At 40.3% G+C, this 24,976-nt stretch overlaps 1 protein-coding gene and 1 long non-coding RNA gene across 2 annotated transcripts; one reads left to right on the top strand and one right to left on the bottom strand.

The window, feature by feature from the left end:
- The first annotated feature begins 2,104 nt into the window (after positions 1-2,104).
- LOC119497725 (trypsinogen-like protein 3) lies at positions 2,105-7,034 on the top strand. Its single transcript, XM_037786072.1, has 5 exons — positions 2,105-2,144; positions 2,222-2,363; positions 3,433-3,689; positions 6,243-6,379; positions 6,535-7,034. Exons 1-5 carry the CDS (start codon positions 2,105-2,107, stop codon positions 6,715-6,717), a joined length of 759 nt encoding a protein of 252 aa, XP_037642000.1. The 3' UTR covers positions 6,718-7,034.
- Positions 2,958-24,286, bottom strand: LOC119497736. The gene is made up of 3 exons (XR_005208975.1): positions 24,210-24,286; positions 6,223-6,350; positions 2,958-3,081 (listed from the first exon to the last, which is right to left on the bottom strand). It is a non-coding gene; the product is annotated as an uncharacterized LOC119497736 (long non-coding RNA).
- Positions 24,287-24,976: the final 690 nt, after the last annotated feature.

Here is a 24,976-nt window from a genome sequence, read left to right as displayed (position 1 = left end):
TTTGCAAGACACCATATGTGAATAGGGTAAAAATAATAATAACATATCACCTTGAAACTTTTCCAGTTGATTACTTACATTAAGACAATCATTTTTCGTTTTTACAAGTGTTTTGAAATTTCATGTTTATAATATGCAAATGAGGCATTAACTTGTGTTAAAACGCAAATAGACAAAGTGAAGTAAAATAAACACCTAAATGTGTATTGTGGATGTTTTCCTCCCAGGAGTCTGAAAAAAGACATTTGTGTAGTGTCTCACTTTCAGCAATATCATGGAAAGAATTATCTTTGAACAGAACAGAATGAATTGATTACTCAGTGTAACATGCTTAAAGACTGCTCTTGTTCATAAGACGCATAACTGTTAACTTGACAATAGCAAGACTGGACTTAAAGATTACGGCTTCACACCTTCGACTCACTCTCTGATAAGAAGGCAAAACGCACACTACAACGGCTACTTTTATGATTGTAGCAATATTTATTGTTGGGTCACCTGTGCTCAGTACATTACTCTGCACATCAATGTCATGACTTAACCAATTTATTAGGAGTTGAATTACAAGCTGTGTATGACTGGGTCAATAAAAACAACATGAATAAATCAATGATCATTAGAAACAGAGAGATTATCTAATAGTCCCCAGCTCTGCTGTTCTCTCTCCTGCTGAAACCAGATTAGATGTGCAGTCTGCTTGTTTTCATGATGAAAGCAATATTTTCTGGTAAATCTTTTTCAGTCTGGTTAATCCCACTTGATATGTGGATAAATGACTTGTGATGATTAGTTATCCCCCAGACCCAAGACTTAGCTTTTAAAACATACAGCTATTTACAGAACTTCTGTGGAGTAGAATAAGTTACCCAACAGTATTAGAGAATCTAAAAACTGCCTTCACTTGTACCTAAAGCATCATATGCGTGAAACACTACATGTTTTTCCTCTTGTAGTCTTTATTTTTCATGAATATTATGGACATTTGTTGCGTATTGTTGTAATTATCAGCTTTGTTTTCATTATCCATATGTGGTTATTAAACCCATTTATTGTATTTATAGTTTTGGACCTTGCTTTCGTGGTTGTAATGTTTTATTTGAACATTTGGACCTCATGAAGATTAGTAACTGCTATGGCTGAAGCTAATGGGTGACCAATTACATAAATAAAATAAATAAACCGACTGTGCTCTTTGTATAAAAAACAAACAACGGAGGAAAGAAATTATTGCAAAACATTAATAATTCATGAGGTTTTGGGAGGCGTTTGGGGTCAAATTAATCATTTAGTCAAAAGTGTTCACTGTCCACAAAACATACGATCATTCAAAAATGTGAGTACCACAATTTTCACTTAGATCAATAATAAAAAAACTGAACTCATGAAATGTTTATCAGCTTTAAGAGTGCATAAAAAAGTCATTATTTATCAATGGACAAAAATGATTTCCAAACATCTTTTTAGACTCAAAAGGGAAGAGAACACTATTAGCAGATATCTTGGTTTCCCAGAAGGGCAGCGGAGGTTGTGCAATCTGTGATATTTTAAGACAAGCCTTTTAAAATTGCATCATGGTGAAATATTAACTTTATAAACAGCAGTGGGCATAACATCTCCACTCGTATCTCCTTTATTATTACTTCTCGTGGTGCTACAACAGCTTTGATCATTTATCTATGACACCGTTTTTCATTTTAGAGTGCACTTAATACAGACGAGCCATAAAAAATGGCTTTAATATATCCCGCTAAGCCAAAAGAATCTTTGCAGAGCAGATTTTTACTATGAAAAAGACATAAACTTCACAGAAACTGTAACTGGAATCTATTATGTCTGAACAATATCTCACATACGTATACCGTAAATGAGGGTTCCTACACAAGGTGTGTCCCTCTAACTGAACGTATTGTCAAGCGTAGGTGTTGATAATGTCTCTGATAAGGTTATCACAAAGGTTGGACTGGAAATGATGCTGGACAGTAATAAAGTAGTCTGTTCCTCCCACTGTCCACTAAAGAGCTTGCAGGTATAAAGACTCCAGACTCATCAAACATCACACTATCAGAGCTACAGAAGTACGCTGCAAAAACAACAGAGATACATCATGAATCTTCTCCTTCTGGTGGTTGCTTTGGGGCTCGCAGGTACATATTTACCATATCATGTCTAAAATAAAATAAATCAATATTAGAATATCTTTGATGTTGTTGGTGTGTTACAGGAGCGTTTCCCCTGGAGGACTACAAGGTGTGCCAGCCTCACTCCAGACCCTGGCAGGTCTATCTGCATGGTGGAGGAGTGTCCTGCAGTGGAGCTCTCATTGACGAGTCGTGGATAGTAACGTCCTTTGACTGTGCACCCAAGTAGGTACTAGTGATTGTTTAAGGAACAGTGTGTAGCATTTAGGGGGATCTATTGGCAGAAATGTAATATAAGGTTAATAAGTATGTTTTCTTTAGTGTATAATCACCTGAAAATAAGAATCAGCTTAGTTAGCTTAGAATGAGCTGTTTATATCGACATAGGGAGCGGGTCCTCTTCACGGAGCAGACCGCCATGTTTCTGCAGTAGCCCAGAACGGACAAACCAAACACTGGCTTCAGATTGGGCCATTCACGTTTTCACGTCTGCCACTGTAGTTCTCCTACACGTATGGCACATGGGAGAAGTTTCAGTTGGTTGGAATCTGCAACCTCACTGCTAGATGCCGTCCAATCCTACACACTGTACCTTTAAAGTCATAATTTTCTGTGTCTTGTTGGTGAGACGTTTTTATGACTGTCACGCTTGTAAGAGACAAAAGAAAACACTTAATATAAAAAGTTGCTTTTGTTTTGGTTAAGCCGTATTTTCATCCTAATAGCTGCACTGCAATTTAATGTGTGTCCAATTTCCCCAAAGTATCAGCAGTAAAATCTAATTTGAGCTTGATTAAACCTGGCTGAGGTGCTTGATATATTCTGCTTTATTAGAATTCAACCATAAAATCTAGCACTTTATTTTTTACCTGTAATTCAAATGCTGTCGCCTTCTCAGCATGACCTCCGGTCTTCAGCTTTTCCAGCGTCTGACACAATTTTCCTGAAGAAATAAGAAGCAGAAAGTCATGAATGGGTCGGACATTTTTGTCAGCTGTTTTTATAATTTCGTAGCACCGCACATGCAGTGCTATCACGTCTTAATACATAATGTCTAGAGACATCACTATAATCTGTCTTGACAAGTCACTGAGCAAGGCATGTCTTGGGCAGTCAGTGTTAGAAAGACTTAATATTGTTGAATTCCACTGGTGTTCCTCCTTAATTAAACCACATTCATTAACCTGCTGCTCATGTCTGATTACTGTTCCTCAGTCATGGGTCTGTTTCTGCCTGAGGCCTGAAAGGTCGGCCTGAGCTTAATAAATTAGCCTCTCTTCCTCTGTCCCTGCAGAGCCTACAGCACCGTTGCATCTCTTGGGGAACATGACTTGACTGTGGATGAGGGAACCGAGCAGCACATCTACGTTGCTGATGTAATCGTTCACAGTCCCTACTACCGCTCACCGTTCCACAGCCTCACCATGGTCCGTCTGGCTGAACCCGCCCGCTTCACCCAGCACGTCCAGCCCGTCCCTCTGCCCAGCCGCTGCCCACAGCCTGGAGAGACCTGCCATGTCAGTGGCTGGGGATCCACCATCCCAAATCAATGTAAGTGGATTTAAAGGAGCTACTGTGGCTTTTACACCTCATTAACTTGTTGCCTCATTACAATTTAGTATAACTGCAGCGAAGCCAGTGTTCCCTAATCCAGTCCACAAGTTTTCCCTGTCGTACAAGATTTTGACTCCAGCTTTGCTATAAATATCTGATGTAACTAAAGGCCTCCTGTAGAGCTGTTCTTGTAATAGTTGTTTTACATTCGGAGTTTCTCATCAAAATGCATTATGTGCATCTTTGAAGCCGGAAAAACATGTCAAATGCATTCGTACAACCTTTTTTGGAATGTTTTGAAACCTGCTTTGACTCCAAGATACAATGGAGATGAAAATTTAAACAGATCTCAGTGACTGTTTTTTTCAGTAGAAAATATACCCATGAGAATTGTAGACAGGTAATTCTGTGGATTATCTATTCAGCTCCATTATATCTGGAAAGAGATGTTGAATTTGAATGCGTTTTCTTAAATGCTGTGTGCAACAAATTAAATTCAAGTCATCTACAAACCCTGGACATAAAAAACCCTAACTCTCTGGATGGATAGATACCACTAGAGCACTGGTTCCCAATCTGGGGTTTCCAACCCCCACTAGGGGTCGCCAAAGTTTCACGGAGGGTGTGTTAAAAAACTTTTAAAAAAAAATATACAAATGGCCTACATCTCAGCATTTCATTCATTTATTTGAAGAAAACTAAATTAATTTTTTTTTTTTAAAGTTTGGATTATTTTTTTCAGCTATAAACAGGATAATGGCACGGTGAAGACCGGAACACAAGTTCATTCACAGAGCATTCCCTCTCTGCTAAACAACCTCGCCCTGCATTAGAAAAGTACGCAGTTAAAACAACTTAAGAGCAACTTAATAGAACAGTGGCTCAGCGTCAGGGAGAAGAAAACACTGGATTTTTAAAAAAAGAAGCCTATTAAGTATGTCTGATTGGGGAACCACTGCACCAGAGAGTATTTAGAAAATAGTGATTTTAGTAGTAATTTGGGTGAACTGACCCTTTACATAGCCTGGGAGGGGAAAAATGTTAATCTCTGTGACTCATGAAGTTCCACAACACAATAATACCCCAAATATGCTGTCTGTGTTGTTATCCATCCATTATCTGTAACCGCTCATCCTATTCAGGGTCGCAGGGGGGCTGGAGCCGATCCCAGCTGACATTGGGCGAAGGCGGGGTACACACTGGACAGGTTGCCAGACTATCACAGAGCTTGTCTGTGTTGTTGACAAAATCTTTTTAGTACTGTAGTTGAATTTATGATTTTCTAAACACTGAAAACCCTGTCCATGATGGTTTATATCGTATAACTACAGTAACTTGGGGTGCCCTGGTAGTTCACCTGGTAGAGTGGACGGCAGGCGCCCCATGTAGTAAGACTGAAACCGGGTATCATGCCAAAGCGTGTTATAAACCCGCCTGTCAACCAGAGGATAGCGTGTCAGTGTCACATTTTGCCTCGCAGAGACGTGAATATTACACGTCACTAATGTATCTTACAAAACAAAACACCGATATCGAACACCGATCACCTGGTTGAAGCATTATTATGTCATTTATATGCCTTTTCATGCAACCGGGCTGAAGGCCTTAGCAGCGGCCCTGGTTCGATTACGACTAGTGGCTCTTTGCTGCATGTCATCCCCTCTCTCTCTCCCTTGCCTTGCTATCTTCAGCTGTACCATCTAATAAAAAAAACAACCCCCCACAGTGTTGCCTTGTTGAAATACTTGCTGTTATTTGCCGCAATTAGTTCTTATATAGTGCTCTTTAAAATAAATGCATATGGAATGACACCAGGGCACCACTTACTTTACAGCAGGAAGCATTTAGCAGAAATGTAGACTCAATAAAGAGACAGAAATACAAAATATACAACTATTACTTTTACATTTTCATCATGTTGGATTCTGATAAGCAGGTGCATTTACTTGCTAAAGAGCTCATCAATATTCTGGTCATTGCAACGCTAACAAGGCATGAACATTCTGTTTTAATAACGGCTAAAAAATGGCTTTCTTTAATCAGAGCCGTTTCTAATTGCCTTTCAAAATGCTCAGTCAGTGATCAGGACTAATTAAAAGAGGTAGACCTTGAAAATAGTATTTACTCAAGGTTTAAACCTTAATGCTCCGGTGTAAGAAGTGGTAATGCATAAAAATGGGAAGTAATCCATGGAGCTGAAGAGGAGGAGGAGGAAGAAAGGGTTTGTGGCAGATTGATTGAGTGATGGCACAGAATATATCACGATGATTAAATTGGACTTATGTTGCAGATTCAGATGAGATATATCTATGATAGTTTGAATTAGGGCTGCGAGATTTTGAGAAAAAATGTAATTGTGATTATTTTGACTGACATTGCAATTGCAATATGATTTGCAATATTAGAGTGACTGATAATTCTCATTTTCATTGAAATGATTATGGTGTAATTTTGTTGAAATTGGTGTAAATTGCAATTTCGATTAATTGTGCAACCCTAGTTTGAATGAATCAGAGTAATAATAACCCACCTTCTTGTTGTTGGAAACAGATGAGTATTCTCCACGCCTGAAGTGTATAACTGTGCCTGTTGTGGATGACCAGACCTGCGTGAACACGTTCCCCGAGTTCCTGTTCTGGAGCCCGTTCATGGTCTGTGCTGGACAAGCAAACACAGATAACTGCGTGGTGAGCAACCCAAACAAATACTGGTGGATCACACTGCCTTATTTCTCTGCTTCCCACAGCATTTTCATTTCATTTTACTTCACCTACTAACTTGCATACATTTCCCAAGAACACCCACTACAGAGTCTCCTATTCTCTCCCCTCTCTCTCTCCAGCATGGTCGTGGCAGCGTGATGGTGTGCGATGGCAAGCTGCAGGGCGTGCAGTGGTTCAATCACGGCTGCAGAAACCCAGCTGACCCCACCGTCTACACCAAGCTGTGCATGTACAACAACTGGATCAGCGATGTGATGGACAGCTACGTGCCAATTGAAACCACTCCAATGATGACGACATAAGGCAGCAGAGAGACATTTATTCACAGATTAAATGTAAACACTATAAAAAACATTATCATAAAAAACTAGGCTGCAACACAAGGTATAGGGGTTGCCCTTTCAGCCAATTAAGCAAGACGTAGCACTATTGCATTCGGTAAAAGTGATACTCTAGGTAACATAAATACCTATAAGTATTCATGAACATTATGCAGCAGTCTCAAATCATGCAAATCCTACGCTTAGCTGCAATAAGCAAAAAAAATCTGTATGCAAATTCAAAACTGTAGATATAAACAACAACAACAACAAAAAATAAAATGTCAAGTGTTCCGACACTTTATGTTTTATTCATGAATTTTAGTGCGCCCTCTGTGATTCCTCCTCTTTCCTCATTTGTTTCAGCAAAAAAGTTTCCACAGCTGGCTAATAGCTGCTGCTAATTAGCTCAGTTTTTTTTATCATAATTCCACACATGCTGCTGTGTGTGTGACAGGGACGGTGAATTAGACATGACAGCGGATGTTTGTGTTGTTCCACATGTTGAACACTAAAACCACTGCATGTTGTGACTGATGGGTCCTCCTTGACTAAAGAACTAGCAGCTTTTTTTTATTATTTGTGAGACGAGTTGATGTTCTGACAACAAACAACAAATGAGGACAGTGTCAAAAATGGTACTTTAAGCTGCTCTAATCTATATTTTTATGTTAACAATAGATCAAGAACTAATATGTAATAGCTAGACAGCTATGAGCATTTTTTAGCTCATTGTTTTGGTTTTACAGCTCACAACTTTAATGGTTTGATTCACTCTCCCATTTGCAAACTATACCTGCCCAGCACCAAATAGCAGACAGACAAAGTTAGCGACTAGCTCAAGGGTGTCCAAAATGTATTCCCTTGGAGGGCGCCGTGAAATGAATAATGTTGCTCCCTTTCCTGAATATGTAAATAGGCAACTGTTTGCTGACAGGTTCGCCATATTACAGCTTGTTCTTCTGCTCCTAAGTGGCCAAAAAGATCAAATAATGGAGGTCTAATCATTTTAAACTTAAGAATTTGTCATTTTTCAGTGACTTGGTCAACATAGATAATAATGTCAGCATCAGCAAACTGACCTTTAAGTTTTACAAGTGTGTAGATGCCATTTGTTTTTTTTGCAAATAATAGAAATTATATTTTAGAATGAAACTCTTCTTATTAAATTTATAACAATCAAATCAAGTCAAATAGAGTGAACCTGTTAATGAGGTGTACCTGGGAATTCTGCATCATGCAAAAGCTCCCATTTGACAATGAGTGAGCGACATTAATGTGAAGCACCACTAGATGGGAGTAAAGCCCAATGATAAAGAAACACATGATGCCAAAGTCCCAAAGAGAAAAGAGAGAGAGAGAGAGAGAGAGAGAGAGAGAGAGAGAGAGAGAGAGAGAGAGAGAGAGAGATTTTGCTCATGACAGCGTGGACAGGTGACATAAATCTTACATTCTTTGCGAGGTTTTGTGTGAACTCTGATCTGAGCTCTGAGCTCCGCCACGACACCATTATGTTCGCAAAAATATGTCGTAGCAATAAACACGTGGATCTAATGCAACTTTACCGACACACTACCGAGTACAAAGGAACTGGAGAACACATGGGGGAGTTAGAGGCACACACACACACACTGCATGCATACACAAAAACAAATACACAAGTGCACACACACACTTACATGCAAAGTGACTGACAGCTGTGTCCATAATCACCCAGGCAGCTGAACATAGGGGCCACTCCGCCATCTGTTCCCAGCATTTCTCTCCTGTTCCCCCCTTTTCTCCCACCTCCGCGGGAGACAGAGGACACACTGAGGGGCTGACTTTAGTAACAGGGATGTCACTTTAGAGAGCAATGTGATCTTAATTGCCCTTGTTTGTTTTTCTTTCAATTTTGATAGCCAATCGTTTATAATTCTGACGGATTTGACTCAAACCAATTAAATGTAATAGCTACTGTGTGAGTAATTTCTAGCTTTTGTAATCGATACAATAGACATTTCACTCATTCCCTCAGGCAGGACACCCAATACAGCAGAATTCCTGTGGGATTTCCCCCAAATACCTTCTTGGTCTCTTTGTATACTGAAGACCAAATGATCTGCAGTTTGTTATGGCGTGTAGTATGTATTCTACCTCCCTCCAGAGAAGGCGTGGTTTCCTGATTTACCAGGCTGCTTTGGAGAATCTAAAGCATCTCTCTAATAATTTCCACCTGAACTCTCCGGTAATTGAAAAGGGTTATCTCATGTGCTTCTGCAAACACCACAGCCCATTTCCTTCCTGTAATTTCTAGCTGGAATTCAACCTTTCATTTCCTCTGCAAATAAAGTGAGTCAAAGCCATTCAATAAGGTTAAACAGTGATATGCAGTAAAGTAGAGCCTGAGATATAACAGATAACAGGACTAAGAGTCTGCTAGCGGCTCTGTGAAGCTGTATTTAGGCACTGTAGTGCTTTGTGCTAAATGATAAAGTCAGCATGCTAATATGCTCACAATGACAACGCTAACACGCTGATGTTTAGCAGGTAGAATGGTAACCAAGTTCCCATCTCCTGAGGGGAACATGATTGCTTACACCAAATTTTGCTGTTGAGACATTTCACTCAAAATCACCAACACGTTCTGACGCTTTGTTAGGATCCCTCGGCGTCACATTACGGTCGCAGTAAACATGTGGTTAACGTTGTGAATTCAAACAAAAACGCTTGATGAGGCAACAAAACTACTTATTACACGCCGTTGTTGAATACTCGATTCTAATTGGTTATTCACGGTGTTCTGCTGTATGTTATTTCTTTATGGCAGATGATTGCTATGTATAGCAGACCGTTGATGGGCGCAGTTCTGATGTCGGACTCCGGCGAACCGTTTTTTGTAAAATTATGGATTTCTTAAGTAAGTAGCCGTGTAATAAGCGGGATAATGTACAGCTAGCGGGTCATTGTTGTGAAAGAAATCCCTTCAGGGCGATTGTTTCTTTCACAACAATGAACGGCTCGCTGTACATTATCCCTTACTTAGTTAGGTTTAGGAAAAGACCTCATGGTTCAGCTTAAAACTATTACGTTTGCAAAGTAAAAATCAAACTTAATGTTGTTAACACGGAACATGAACGAACAGCTGATTGTAACGTGAAAGTGAGACTTAACACACGGGACACGAACAGCGCCCATCCACCTCCTCTCCCGACTGCCCGGTGTGTGTCTTTTCGCTCTTTAAACTACGTCACCAGAGCACTTTCTCTGAGCGTTTACTGTTGCCGCAGATGGGTTTACACTGTAGTTAATGGAACGCCTGGTGCGTCTCATACTGGTGCTAAAGGGTGCCTGGTAGGTCGGTATCCAGCGCTGACGGCCGTGACAAAGCGTCTGTATTTGATGCCCTGGGAATGAGAACAGGGCTGAAGAGGAACATGATTGTTTGCACTAAATTTTGCGGTAATCCATCCAATAGCTGTTGAGACATTTCAATAAAAAAAAAAATCACACATGTAAACTTCATGGTGGTGCTACAGGAAAAGTCAAGGAGATCATTGAAGTCTTTGAATGTCTCATGAATGTCTGTCCAAATTTCAAGGCAATCCATCCAATAGCTGCTGTTGAGATATTTCAGTCTGGACCCACTGACTAACCGTCAGAGAGACATCCCTAGAGCCACGCCGCTAGCATGGCTAAAGCCCACACTTTATTACAGAATTATAAATGCTTTTAAAAGGTAGCCACACTCAGTTCAACAAATTACTAAGGATTGATTAACTGTCTACTACATCCTAGCTCAACATTTCTCTGCCTAATGGCCCAAAAGGATGTCTCAATCTCTTCGGGGCCTGTGAGAAAAAGGAAAATCTTTACTTTATAACAATAAGTCTTGACAAGCAGCATAGTTGTGTGTTTTTCTCTCTAAAAAGACAGATGCATTCAAAATTGCACATTGAGCCTTGGCCTGTGGGGGTCAGATGCATCTTCCTAAACTCCCACTCAGAATTTAATGGACCAGCATTATCAGAAGTTGTAAAGATAAGATGACCTCGGTGGTCGGAGGGATTTTTATGCCCTGGAATAAATTCTAGCCACAAGTCCCTCTGAACTCTCTTCTCTTCTGCATTTCTGTTTCTACCCTTCAGACAAACATGCACATACTGTATACAGATTGACTGTGAAGCACTCTCTCTCTCTCTCTTAGCCCAGTTAGCCATAATATGCTTACATTTATTAATGGATAACCATCACTCTTTTCTACCTCCCTCCCTGCTTCCAACTTACTGTAAATTATTTCATAATTTCTAAATGTCCTCCCTTCAACCTTCTTTCTCTCTATTGGCTTTCATAACTCAGGCATCCATGCGCAGCCCATATCGAAAACAAATACCATCCTCACTTGCCCAAACACCGTGGCATAACCTGATTAATGAGGGAATTAAAATGAACGATGATCCATAGGGGGAAATCTTTTTTCCTGCGGTGTGACAGTGCTTATCAGTGGTTGGTACAATATCTGTAGAGTAAACGTGAGGCATCTCCCCTCCCTTCTCCCATCTCCCTCCATCGCTCTGTTTCTCTTGCAAACTGTCGCCATCACTCATCACCGGCTTACATTCCCAGCATTCCCCTGTGGCACCTGGCTCATGAGAGAGGAAAAGTGACGAACACAAACGCACCTTCGCAAAACTGAGAGAAAAAGTGCACACCGCGCACACACACTCATCCCTCCATCGCACACTTCTTTTCTCTTCCAAACAACTGACAGGTCTTTTCACAAAGATGTAAATGAAGACGGGGAGGTGACTTACATTAGCGCAGGTCTGTGCATGTGTGTGTGGGTATATACTGTATGTGTTTCTGTTCACTGGGCTAATGGCTCATTGAGAAGCGCACAGGCCAAGTCAATCACGCCGGATCTCTCCCCGTTGTCCCATTGAGACCTGCGGCTCATCAGGGGAGATAATTAGACTGAAGAGCTTTAATGATACTAGCCTAATAGCTACAAGAGCACACTGTGAGGCAGCAGTGTGTACATGTGCATGTGGGAGGCAGTGAGTGTAAAGGTGTGGGATGTGTTTCTGGGAGGCAGTAAGTGAGTGAATAAGTGATTAAAATGATGTTTTGTTAACACATGTGTTTATGTGTGTGTGTGTGTGTGTGTGTGGATGATGATAATGAATGCTGGTAATGGTAATGGTAATGGTAAATGGACTAGCAATTATATAATGCCTTTCTAGTCTTCCGACCACTCGATGCGCTTTTACACCACATTTACCCCATTCACACACATTCATACACTGATTGCCGTCATACAAGGTGCCATCTGCTCATCAGGATGTAAACTAACACTCATGGTACAGCCTTCGGGAGCAATTTGAGGTTCAGTATCTTGCCCAAGGACACTTCAACAGGCAGACTGGAGCCGGGGATCGAACCGCCGATCTTCAGATTAGTTAGTAGACGACCTATATTGTGGCTATCACCCCCCACACACACCAATGCAGAGTGTTAAGCCTGGTGTAGTGGTTAAGCCGTAGTGAAGCCGGTGCGAGGTGTGTGTGCCAGAAAATTACGTCATTGCGCTTGTCGCGGCGCTTGGATGTGCACCCCTGAATTTTTAGAACTACGCGCCCACTGTGCACACTGCGCCCTTCATTTCAGGGAAGACTGGAGACTGGCAAAGCAGGTTCGCCTGTACAGACATCTCTACAACTGTTCATTGAGACACAATGACGAAAGCTTGCTTTTTGATGCAGACTGTGAAAGAATATGAGAGAAGAAGTGTCATGCAAAGAGTGGTAACCTGAGGGGAAGCACAGAGAGACTAAGTATAATTTTAAGTTGGAGGTAAGCGACCATAGTAATTACAGTACACAATTGCAATGTTTGGCAGTACGATGGTGTTTACTACTGTTGCCTACTTTCCTTTCCGGTAACACTCATTGACTTCTTGCTTATCCACAGTATATTTTGTTTGTATGCCCCCTGAGTATACAGTATTGCAACAAACAATGCGTTGGGCATAAATGCCTCTGTGCATGTTCGTAGCACGCGCCATCTACGGAGGCCCGCACCACGGTGTCTCGTGAGTATAACTTTTGAGGAACCTTTTGAGGAACTCATTGCATTAAGTCCGCAGGGACCAGGGTCTAAACACATTTCTGGGACATTTTATGGGGCCTTTTTACCCCCCAAAAGGCCCTGGTCAGGGGGTATTACTTTCTGAAAGTACAGGAACGTTCGGGTTGGAGTTTGCAGGGATGACAAAAACGCTGATTTGTAATAAACACACATACAGCGCCACTACTTCAATGGCTTCAACTCGTGTACTGCTTCATTTATAAACAACGAAGACCTCTATTATCGATTTAAGAACATTTTAGGATGAGGAGAGAACACTTTTCTTTGTTTGAGACAACACAGGCAACAATGGGCAGAAGGAACCTTTTAGTTCCTTGAAAAGTAGGCCCAGGACAAAAATTACCAGGAACTTCTCGGTGGAAATGTGCCTTTAGAGGTTGTGTGCGTCAGGGTTGATACGTACAACCTGCTCAACTGTAGTACTAACTATGGGGGAGGGAGTGGGCGAAAAGCGGTATAACACTGAGTGAGGGATTGTGTGTGTGTGAGAGACACACAAACACACACACACATAAATACAGATAGAGGTGGGGGAGGCATTATGCATTCATATTGGAAATTGCTGTGAATTTAAATGAGCATGTGCACTTTGGTGGACACAAGCTGTTTAGTAAATGCAGTTGCAAAGTGCATTGCAATGCCATGAGTGCTGGGGGGGTGGACACATTAGTGGGAACATTTGATGCTATACACTATAGCTTCACTTCCAATACATCAATCTACAGCTGCAAAAAAAAATACTATAGAACTACATTGACTCTATCTGACACATTGAACATAAACTTTAACATTAAGAATAATATTTATTATATTCGGTACGAATGTACTGGGTTTTTTTTCATTCACACTTGAATTGTTTAAATTTCCTATAAAGCAAAGCCAGAAAAACAGGATAGAAAACAAAAGCAATATAAGGCGTGATGTATTTTTTTTCGAAATTAATCAAATTCATCCTGCAAGGAAACCTGATTCTTCTAAGAGGGGGGTTACCTGACAAATCATTTAGCCAATGCTGTACTGAAGGTGTTTCAGATTCGCCAATGCCGCAGCATAGTTTCTTTGCTGTTATTAGGCAGAAGGCTTGCAATAAACTGTCTTTAAAGGCAGTGTGGGCGAGTAGCAAGAGTACACTAGACTTTTAAAAATTATCCAGCCAAAAAAACAGGCCCATTTTTTCCAATGAATGTAGCTAGCAGCACTAGAGTGCACAGGCAGAGTGCACGTAGGTAGACAGACAGGTAGCCCGTCCAATCATTTCATTCGGCCCCCAATGTAATGATTGGACGGGTTTATTACAGTCCTGCGACAGCCACAGATTTCTTGTTTTTGTCAGTGCATTTGATTTATTGATTGCTGTTAGGATTTAATGAGAATTTTAAATAATATAACAAAAAATGTTTCTAAAATATTTAAACAACCCTGCCTTTAAGGCAAAAGCAATGTTTTCAGTATCTCCAAAATGCCCCAAAATGATCAGCATGGGATCAGGTTGCACTATTGTACCACCACTATGGAAATGAAATTCAAAAAATGTCTTTCGCAGCTTCGAGTTTACTTTTTCCGTACCTTGATTTGTGCGATCCAAAGGGGAATCAAGCCTTGGAAGTGAAGGTGCTTTTGTGCCACAAAAACTCCTTCACAGAGAGGATTGAGAGAACACTCAAAATGTCTCACTCACACACACACACACTGAAAATGTCTCACAGACACACACACATGCATTTTCAGTAATGGTTTTCACAAAAAAGGGGCCACAGCTACAAAGAAGTAAACCCCACAGGGAATCCATTTGCCTTCCCTTGCAATCATCATACACTTCTCTTAAAAACACCGTGGACCGGCGCCGTTGCCATGGATACACGCCGCTTCATCCCTCCCTCTAACTCTGTCTTTTTTCCAATCTTTCTCTGGAAGACCTGTAATCCCTATAGGTTGGTTAACACCTATGCTACATACCATAACGTGTTGTTTCCTGCAGGTCTTAAAGTGTTTGTGTGTGAGGAATGCAGTAAGAAAGAAAGCATCACCTGAGGGCACACTTTACTTCAGGGAGAAATAACACCCAATGATGCTACACAGATAGATACACAGTGCGTAATGCTGTTAACAGCTGCTCACTGCAGTGAACAGGCGATATGGAATGTATACTGTACGTTTCCTCAATACACACACACACACATAACCCCAAGCAGAGAGAGATGTCCCATCGCTAACACCAGGTAAGCCTGACAAACTCCCCTGAGCTAAGCCGGGACTCATTGATAGGTCTGTCACACAGGGGAGAGCGAGAAGTCAACTCGTATATCACTGCAGACCTGGAAACTTCCTGCCTGAAGAAAATGTCATCCACAGAATACTGAAAATGCCACCGACAACGTTGCTTTTCTGAGAGTTAACAAAAGGTATGTCGGCTGAATGGCTGGCTGATCATAGTTCATCTCCGTGGTCCTATTATAGCCGAGTTTTTCCTGCTTCACGAACATAAAACATAAATAATAAATCATTTGGCGAGATTCTCTCGGTACACTGAGCAACAAGATTTCAACAGAAACCCTATGACACGCATCCACCTTCAAAAGTAAAAGATTGTTTTGGTTTTACTGTCAGAATGGAGTTTTTATTCCTGAGAATTGTCATTAAATTTGAAGAATAGACACAACTTGTCAGTGCAAGTAATAGAGTGGAGAGTCTGGGGAGTAAAACATTTACAATAACACACTATTATAGTGAAGGAGCAGTAAACAGGATGATGTGGATTTGGCTGCTTCTTGTTGTTCAAAATACACTGAAAAAAAAAATGCTTGTTACAATGTTACCTTAAGTAAAAATGAAATAGAGCATTTTTGGCATATGAACGACTAAAACCTTTATTCTAGTGGATCATGGTAGTGTCTACAAGGGAACCGGCAAACTGGGGAAACTTTTAATTAGGGCTGTCAATCGATTAAAATATTTAATCGCGATTAATCGCATGATTGTCCTTGATTAATTGCGATTAATCGCAAATTAATCACATTTTTTATCTGTTCAAAATGTACCCTAAAAGGGAGATTTGACAAGTATTTAATACTCTTATCAACATGGGAGTGGGCAAATATGCTTGTTTTATGCAAATATATGTATATATTTATTATTGGAAATCAATTACCAACACAAAACAATGACAAATATTGTCCAGAAACCCTCACAGGTATTCAGCATAAAAGAATATGCTCAAATCATAACATGGCAAACTGCAGCCCAACAGGCAACAACAGCTGTCAGTGTGCCAGTGTGCCAACTTGACTATGATTTGCCCAAAACGACATGTGATTATCATAAAGTGGGCATGTCTGTAAAGGGGAGAATCGTGGTTACCCAGAGAACCCATATTCAGGTCAAGGGACCCCTTTGAAAATGGCCATGCCAGTTTTTCCTCGCCAAAATTTAGTGCAAGTTTAGAGCGTTATTTAGCCTCCTTCGCAACAAGCTAGTGTGACAAGGTTGTGTTGGAAATTAACTATTTTGTTCACCAGTTACTGTGGCTGTTAGTTTACAAAATCTACCAGCCACTCCATAGATTACCATTGTTTTTTTGGCTGGTGAGGGAAGCAAATTTTTACCAGCATTTGGTTGGTAGCTGGTGCTAATTTCCAACCCTGCTTGTTAAAGAAATTAGTGGCGTTAAAACATATTTGTGTGAATGCATTATTATTGCGTTCACTTTGACAGCCCTGGTTTTAATTCGTTATTTGATGCTATAAAAAGGGGGGGGGGGACGTCATGATTGACAGCTGTGAGTGTCTCTCGCTAACAACCTGTGGCCATACACAGCTTGTGATTGGTTCATGCGGGTGACTTTGATACCGCGGCTTCAACCCCTCGATCATTACTGCGCAGACTCTGGCTCCAAATGACGTCAAAATCTCAAGGTGGCAGCTCCCGTATGCGGGATATTTTGGCTTCACTTCTGAACAGTGGGAGGAAGAGGAGATGCGTCATCCATCTTTATATACACTCTATTATTGGGACTTATTAGTGAGAGTCGGCCCTTAAACTTATCAAAAAATGTCCTGTCTGCCTCATGAACTTGATGCTTGATAATTTGCACTGGGTAAGATGTCTTTTTCTGTTCATTTTTTTTAGTAACAACTTTGTCTGTGCAGCCAACGCCTTCTTCTTCTATGTATTTTTAACAAACTGCTGCTGCTGCCTCACTTATTAATGCATAATTTCCTGTGCAGCAAAGGATTTCAACTTGAAAAGAGACCCGTTCCCCTGAGGGCTAAAACTGGCAAATGTGAAATCTTTTATGAGCCGGGCATAGATTGAATCAATGCTGCGCTACATCTTTTGCCAATAGAGCAAATGTAGCAAAACTAACACTGATTCATAAGAGCGGATTGTTATTTTGAGGTATATATTCTTACAAGACACAGAAAGCACCTTCAAGCAGAATCACAGTTGGACAAATGTGCCCTGATATGACCCCTGACCTCGTTCTTACTGTAGCGTAGCACCTAACCTTTGAAACATAAAACCTGACCCTTGGGTGGCAAAGGTCAGGTTCACAAACGCATGTCTTGGCGGCAATTTTCCAAACTATTCTGCGCAGCGAAGCACAAACACAGACATTACACACACACACACACATACTATGGAAAGGTAGGGATGGCGAACACATACAATTAGTAAGGAATGTTAGCCCCACTTGCCCCACCCGTGCTGCCCCTTAGCCTGCAGCATGTGGCTCAGGACAGAAGGACGCCCTCAGACAGCTTTTCATACAGTACAGGTCGTGACCAGAGAACCATAAATATGTCTTGCGATTCTCTGAGAGTATTTAAGTTAAACCTGCAGTAGGCAGAATGTTTTTGGCATCACTGGGTAAATTCAATAACAATCTTTCAGCATATTGTAATTCAAGTGTTTTGAGAGATAACTAGACTTCTGCACCTCCTCATGGCTCTGTTTTCAGGCTTTAGAAAATATAGCCTGTGACGAGAGACTTCAATCCCAATGTTTTCAGAAACATCTTGTAGTGTACGGTTTAGCTGTAAAATGAGAAAATTTGCTCCGGCTGGTGGGCGGTGCTTGGCATTTCCTCAACTGATCTCAACATGACTGCTGGGTCACAAACTTTCTCATTTTACAGCTAAACAGTACACTATAAGATGTTTCTGAAAACATTTGAGGTGAGAAATATTTAAAGGAAGGACAATTACAGGAACAGAATATTGATTCATATTTGATCAGCGCTGCGTAGTTTGACCATTTGATCGGAGTTTGTGAGTGATTGGCAGCTGCTCAGAGACGGCAGCTCGGCTCTGATTGGCTGTTTTCCTCCTGTCTGTGAAATCTTGCAGATGCCATTAGGAGCACCGGAGGATACAGAGGAACATGATTTAATCAGATTACCTGTCTCATGCACTACTGTCAGGATATAGTGACCGTTTTATAAAAATAATTTTTTTGAATCATATTTGCTCCAATTTTACGCACTGCAGCTTTAACGTTGCTTTGTACAGTTGTACAGAGGTCAAAGTTGTGGAGAATGAGTGTAGGAAGGAAATATATATACCGCACATTTATATAGTGTGAGTATAGACATAACAGGGTGGTAAGAGACAGACAGGGCCAGGCGGTGCAAGGAAGAGGGAGGAGAGTCTGGCGGCTTTAGAAGTAAATAATTTACAGTAACACACACACTTACAGTAGGTACTTACTCTCTCGATCTTACACACACATACCTTTTTTCTCTAGTGTGTGTGTGTGTGTGTGAGGTTATGCAGAGCTATGTCCTCTGATCCAGCATCAAATAAAGTGGACAGGTCTGATAAGCTGATAAGGACGCATGCTGAGAGAAACACCAGGGCTCCTCCCTCACACACACACACAAAGAGGCGATGCAGGAGAAGGAAAAACCTTGACACAGGTAGACACACTGGCACAGCAGCTGTCAGCGACTAAACTCTAGTGTAGTGTTTTCCATTACTGCACAGAACGGCTTGATAAGACCCCTTTGGCTCTGTAATAAGCAGGACTCTCTCATCACTAGATAGCTGGTAGTTTTTTTTTTCCATTAAGGTAAAGGAAGCGGGGAAGGTCGTAAGAGCGAATGAACGGTATGAAATAGAAACTGAGGTCAAAAGGGGAGATTGAAAATGGAAAAGAGGGTATAAATGAGGGGGAAAAGAAGACCTATCAAACACTCTCGCCCTTATTCAACACAACAAGCGAAACACACAAAATCCGGTTTATTCCGACAACGAGAGAGACTCGGGAGAAACGTGAGCAAAAGAAAAAAAAAAAGGACGTCAGGGTGGGATATAATAGCTAAGCTCCATTAGTAAGCCAGTGGAGCATATGATAGTAATTATCAGGTGTACTCTTGGGATGCCTTAAGTTGCTCTCACTGTCACTGCTATTACTGTTAAAACACACGAGGGAAACAAGCGTGTGTGTGTGTGCATATGTGATGGAAATCAAAGGGAAGAGATAGAGGAGAGTGGAGGAGCGTTGTAAGCTGGCTGGATGATGTAAATGCAACCACTATTTTTCTTGGCTCTGTGTATGCTTGGCCTCAGGCAGGTGTGTATGTGTGTTTTAAGGTGTACTGAGAGTTGGGCAACAAGGTCAAGTGCAAAGAATGTGCAACTCTTTCATTACGCTACGCAACTCAACATGCTTCTAGGTATGTACGAGCCTTGGTATAACACACACAAGTACACATTCCAGATAGGAGTTATGTGTGTGTGCGTAACTTTAACTTCTGTGTGTGTGTCGATGTGGGGATGCCGCGCTTCTGAGTGTGAATCGTGTGCGTTTTATTCTCCAGACAGCTGCAGTGCTGTAATGTTAGCCAATAGGAGGAGCCTGTAGCATGTACAGAAGTTCTCCAAGGAGCAGCTCTCAACAGCTGCTCTTCAGCTCCTCCGGGCCCTTCTCCCTCTTTCCTCTTCTTTTAACACTGACTTTCTTCTCTGATCCTCTCTCTCTCTCTTTCTCTCTCTCTCTCTACTGGGCCTTGGGGGATTTTTTTTGCCTATGGCAGTGAATCCAGTGTTTTATGGTGTGTGACTACGTGCGAATGCAAATGCATCTACAACATACAGTATTTTATCACGATCCCGACCAGTATGCCGAAGAACGAGCTCTTGTTGCAGTTCATTAGAAGATATTACAGTTAAGTTGATATGATTGGTGGTCTGCTTATCATGCTGTTTCGTTCTTTGACAGGCTGGTTCAATGAGTCTAGTCTAATTTGAAGTTTTTGAACTGGGGTTGTATGAGGTACTTATTCATAGTCAGTGTGTTACCTACAGTAAATGGAAATCAGCACACACTCTTTGGAGAAAGAGACAGGAGTACCAGCGAGGAAGCAGTGGGCAACCTCCGGGTCTGAAAAGTGAAGCCAATGGAGAAGTGACTTAAACTTGTATTCTTTCTAATAGCCAGCAGGGGGCGACTCCTCTGGTTGCAAAAAGAAGTCTGACAGTATAGAAGTCTATGAGAAAATGACCCTACTTCTCACTTGATTAATTATTGCAGTAATCATTGTAAACATGAGTTTATGGTCTCAATCGCTAGTTTCAAGTCTTCTTCAATACAGCATGATGTTGCATTGTATTCTGGTGCAGTATGGTGCTGCTATTGTGTCTGGAGAAACTGAAATTGTTTCCTCTGCTATGACGGATTTCCTTCAGTGTGAACGTTGGTGGCAGCAGTTGATGGACTAGACTACTGACAAAACCTAATTATCTCCAATGTTTTAGAATGAGAAAAGAATAAAAATGTCATTAGGAATTAATAACATTTTGAAATTTCCAAACAATTTCCACAAAGGCAAAGGACAACAGACAACATTTTACAGCATTTTGGACTGTTCTGGTTAGAAATAGTCCTGACCTTGTGTTTTCAATGGTTTAACTGAATCTTGGAGTTGACTTCAGTCTGACGTGAACAATCTAAATTACCTTTGACCCTTGTGAATTAACTCACACGCCACATGATGCCACTAACTTAGATTAACTCAAAAGGGAGTGAAGCACATAAACACAGCAGCTCTCAATCTCATATCCCATTCTTGCTTCCACACATCAATGCTACGTATTTATAGTTGTTTTTAAACTCTTTAGTTTATAAACCCAGCTGGAACTTCCATTCCCCTCTGCTGTATTCACCTCTCATTCCCTCAGACGCGACACAAAGTAGCCCAACCAATTAAAATTAAAGCACACCCAGCTGTGCCTTAATAACCAAACATCCCACAGGTGGCCTGGCACTCCTGACGGACGCACGCTCACACACTCGCTGAAGCTCGGGCGGCGGGGGATCGGCCGCCCCTCGGTTTAATAGCACACTCACAGATACAATCAATGAAACAAATCTTCCGTGCCGCTGCGAGGTAGATATCAGAAATACAGAAAATAAATGCAGGCTCACACAGGCAGGTGTAACACACATACACACTTACAGAGTAGACAAGTACCGTCTCTCTGTTCTGTGTCTCATAATCACACCCAAACAGTAAACACATTCAAGCCACACAGGATATTAAACCTTGGTACTGCGGGAGATAAACACTTTTATCACACAAGCGCTTTTTTCATTCTTATCTCTGTCCACTACACCTTCACTCTCTACCTCCCTTCCTCCTGCTTCCTCTTCTTCCTCCCTCCTGTTTCATTTCTTAAGAGCCCATATTTGTTTAAAGCTCAGAGTCGATGCAGATTTATGGCCTTTTAACAAGGCATCTTCTGTTTCGTCATCACTTTCGTTTCCTCTCATCCTGAGAGTAACCCCTCTTATACCACACCATCTCATAGTTCATCTACACCATTACCTCCTTCACTTTGCTCTCCTCCCCATCCTGCCTTTACATCCATTTTCACTCCCATCTAGACTTTTCCTCTTTTCTCCTGCCTTTTTAGGTCTCTCTATCAATTATCTTCTTCTTTCCCTTCCTCCCTTGACACAAATGTTCCTTTATTTATCTCTTCATCCATGCTGAACTTCTGCTTGCCTCATTGCTCTCTGGGTCACGTGTGCCAACTGCATGTGTGTGCTGATTAGAATGATGGAGCACATATCGTCAGCGAGGCTGCCACCAGAGCCTTGTTCAACCTGTATCCATCTCAACAGCGCTGCACACAGAGAAGTGTGTCTATTTCTGTGTGTGTGTGTGTGTGTGTGTGTATATTGGGCTGAATCCGAGCCAAGCACTACTGAGTATAGCCATCAGATCCGGGTCGAGCAGGCCGAGGGGACAGACAGTGGTTGTCATCCCTCAATAGGCTGACACTAAATGGCTAAATCAGTTTAAAGCTACTGTAACTAAACCCAGCAGGAAAAACTCACAGTGGATAGAGACGGAGGGAGGAGGAAGGAAGGGAAGGACACTGGGAGGACTGACAGTAATCCCCCTCATTGTTAGCAGGACTGAAAAGCACTGATCCTCCCAGGATCACACACACACTAAAACAGCAAGATACACAAACAGACACTTTTCTCAACATACTCTTGATCCACATCACACACTTGAAGCCTGTTTATATTCTACTTATGATTACATTTCTTACATATTACCAACATCACAGAGCGAGAGCACTTAAAGCAGGTTTTTTAAAAGTTTTAAAAGAGGAAATAACACAATATTTCACCTTCAAATGAACAGTGGAAGATTGAGCAATAAAAAGCACCCTTTCTCAATTCAGTACACCATGCTACCGCCTTACTTGGCCTAGTACAGGGGTCAGCATCCTTTACTATCAGAAGAGCCATTTTAGGCAAAAAAGAAATACAAAAAAATCTGTCTGGTCGCGCAAAACATTTGAGCATTGTGATGAAGGTAACACAGTTTATAGTCTAAGTATATAGTATATAAGTTTAATGCAGTGAGGACCAAAGTACAAATGTACTACGGAGTATTAGGGCCATATTGAGGGGGAAAAAATCGGAGATTTACAGAATAAAGTCATAATATTACGAGAAAAAAGTCGTAATATAACGAGAATAAAGTCATAACTTTACGAGAAAAAAGTCGTAATATTACAAGAATAAAGTCATAACTTTACGAGAAAAAAGGTGTAATATTACGAGAATAAAGTCATAACTTTACAAGAAAAAAGTAATAATATTATGAGACTAAAGTCATAACTTTACGAGAAAAAAGTCATAATATTACGAGAATAAAGTCATAACTTTACGAGAAAAAAGGTGTAATATTACGAGAATAAAGTCATAACTTTACGAGAAAAAAGTAATAATATTATGAGACTAAAGTCATAACTTTATGAGAAAAAAGTCGTAATATTACGAGAATAAAGTCATAACTTTATGAGAAAAAAGTCGTAATATTACGAGAATAAAGTCATAACTTTACAAGAAAAAAGTAATAATATTATGAGACTAAAGTCATAACTTTACGAGAAAAAAGTCATAATATTACGAGAATAAAGTCATAACTTTACGAGAAAAAAGGTGTAATATTACGAGAATAAAGTCATAACTTTACAAGAAAAAAGTAATAATATTATGAGACTAAAGTCATAACTTTACGAGAAAAAAGTCATAATATTACAAGAATAAAGTCATAACTTTACGAGAAAAAAGTAATAATATTATGAGACTAAAGTCATAACTTTATGAGAAAAAAGTCGTAATATTACGAGAATAAAGTCATAACTTTATGAGAAAAAAGTCGTAATATTACGAGAATAAAGTCATAACTTTACAAGAAAAAAGTAATAATATTATGAGACTAAAGTCATAACTTTATGAGAAAAAAGTCGTAATATTACGAGAATAAAGTCATAACTTTACGAGAAAAAAGTCGTAATATTAAGAGAATAAAGTCATAACTTTACGAAAAAAAAGAAAATAACACGTAAAATTACTACTTTATAATATTATAACTTTATTCTCATAAACCTATGAATTTATTCTCTATGTTGCTAGGGGCAACAACTTTGGCCCAAGTTTACATCCGGTCAGCTACTGCATTAACAACCATAGGAACAGGAAATACAAAAGGGCCTATTTAGAAGATTTAAAACTTAAGTTGTAAAGTTTGAAAAGGTCTATATCATTACTGCATCAGTGACTTAATAACTACATTTAGCTAGCATCAACCAAAAGAGACACATCATATTTGTTTGTTATGAGTTCTAAGCTTAAAGTGAGTAAGTAATAGTAGACTAATTGACTAATTGATTCCTTTTGCTGCTGAGTAATTAGTAAAGTGGGCTAAAATGCAATTATTTTTTCCTGAGTAATGTAGCCTAATTGATTAAATTGTTCAAGTAACTTATACAACACTGGTCATAGTACATTTTAATGGTTACATCACCAAAGTAAACGCACCTCACCTTGTTTGCGGTTTTCTAGTTTGTGGCAGGTCGTCAGGTGGTCTAATGGGAAGTTGCCAAACTCTCGCGAGAGTTTCTACATGTTTTCACAACTTGTGGGTTACCTTCTAGGTTCTGTTCCTTATCCTTATGGTCACAGTGGCAAATTGTTACGTAATCACCTGACCAACATACTGTACCCAATACGATCAAACAGAAACAACATCATCCAACTATTTTCAGACTCAGACATTAAGAAATGGAGATCTAAATCCATCACTTACCCTGTAAAACCAAGACAAAAGAAGTCCATTTATAAAATAATGACTAATATTTATCCATCCAATGAATTGCTAAGACTGAGATTTAATGTTGATCACAATACCTGCATCTTTTGTGAGACTGAGATTGAAACTACTGATTATCGGTTTTTCCACTGTAGCCTATATATCCTGCGGCATTCTTGGCAAAATCCAACTACTTGCTCCTCTCACAAGAGAAAATATTGCTTTTGGTATTAACATGAAGGACATTAAGAGTGACTTGATATTGAACAATCTAATACTGCTGGCGAATTTTTTCATCCATGCATCCAAATGGAGGAAAATGAAACCCTTATTTTCCGTTTTCAAAAGGGACCTTGTGGACAATCATCTCAGTGCTTTAAGACTAATGAATGGACAACATGCAAAGCTTATAAAGAACTGAACATATATGATGATGACCCCTATAGAGCTACTATGGAACAGTGCAGTCTTATTTATTTATTTATTTATTTATTTATGCAT

The sequence above is a fragment of the Sebastes umbrosus genome, chromosome 11, assembly GCF_015220745.1.
Source record: "Sebastes umbrosus isolate fSebUmb1 chromosome 11, fSebUmb1.pri, whole genome shotgun sequence".
Taxonomy (NCBI): Eukaryota; Metazoa; Chordata; class Actinopteri; order Perciformes; family Sebastidae; genus Sebastes; species Sebastes umbrosus.
This window is presented reverse-complemented; position numbering and strand designations above follow the sequence as displayed.

Bases quoted from the DNA above. Each gene is read 5' to 3' on its own strand.
- LOC119497725 (XM_037786072.1), top strand. From the start codon at position 2,105: ATGAATCTTCTCCTTCTGGTGGTTGCTTTGGGGCTCGCAG. The intron at 2,145-2,221 runs GTACATATTTAC...GGTGTGTTACAG, and splicing joins GGTTGCTTTGGGGCTCGCAG to GAGCGTTTCCCCTGGAGGAC. The intron at 6,380-6,534 runs GTGAGCAACCCA...CTCTCTCTCCAG, and splicing joins CAAACACAGATAACTGCGTG to CATGGTCGTGGCAGCGTGAT.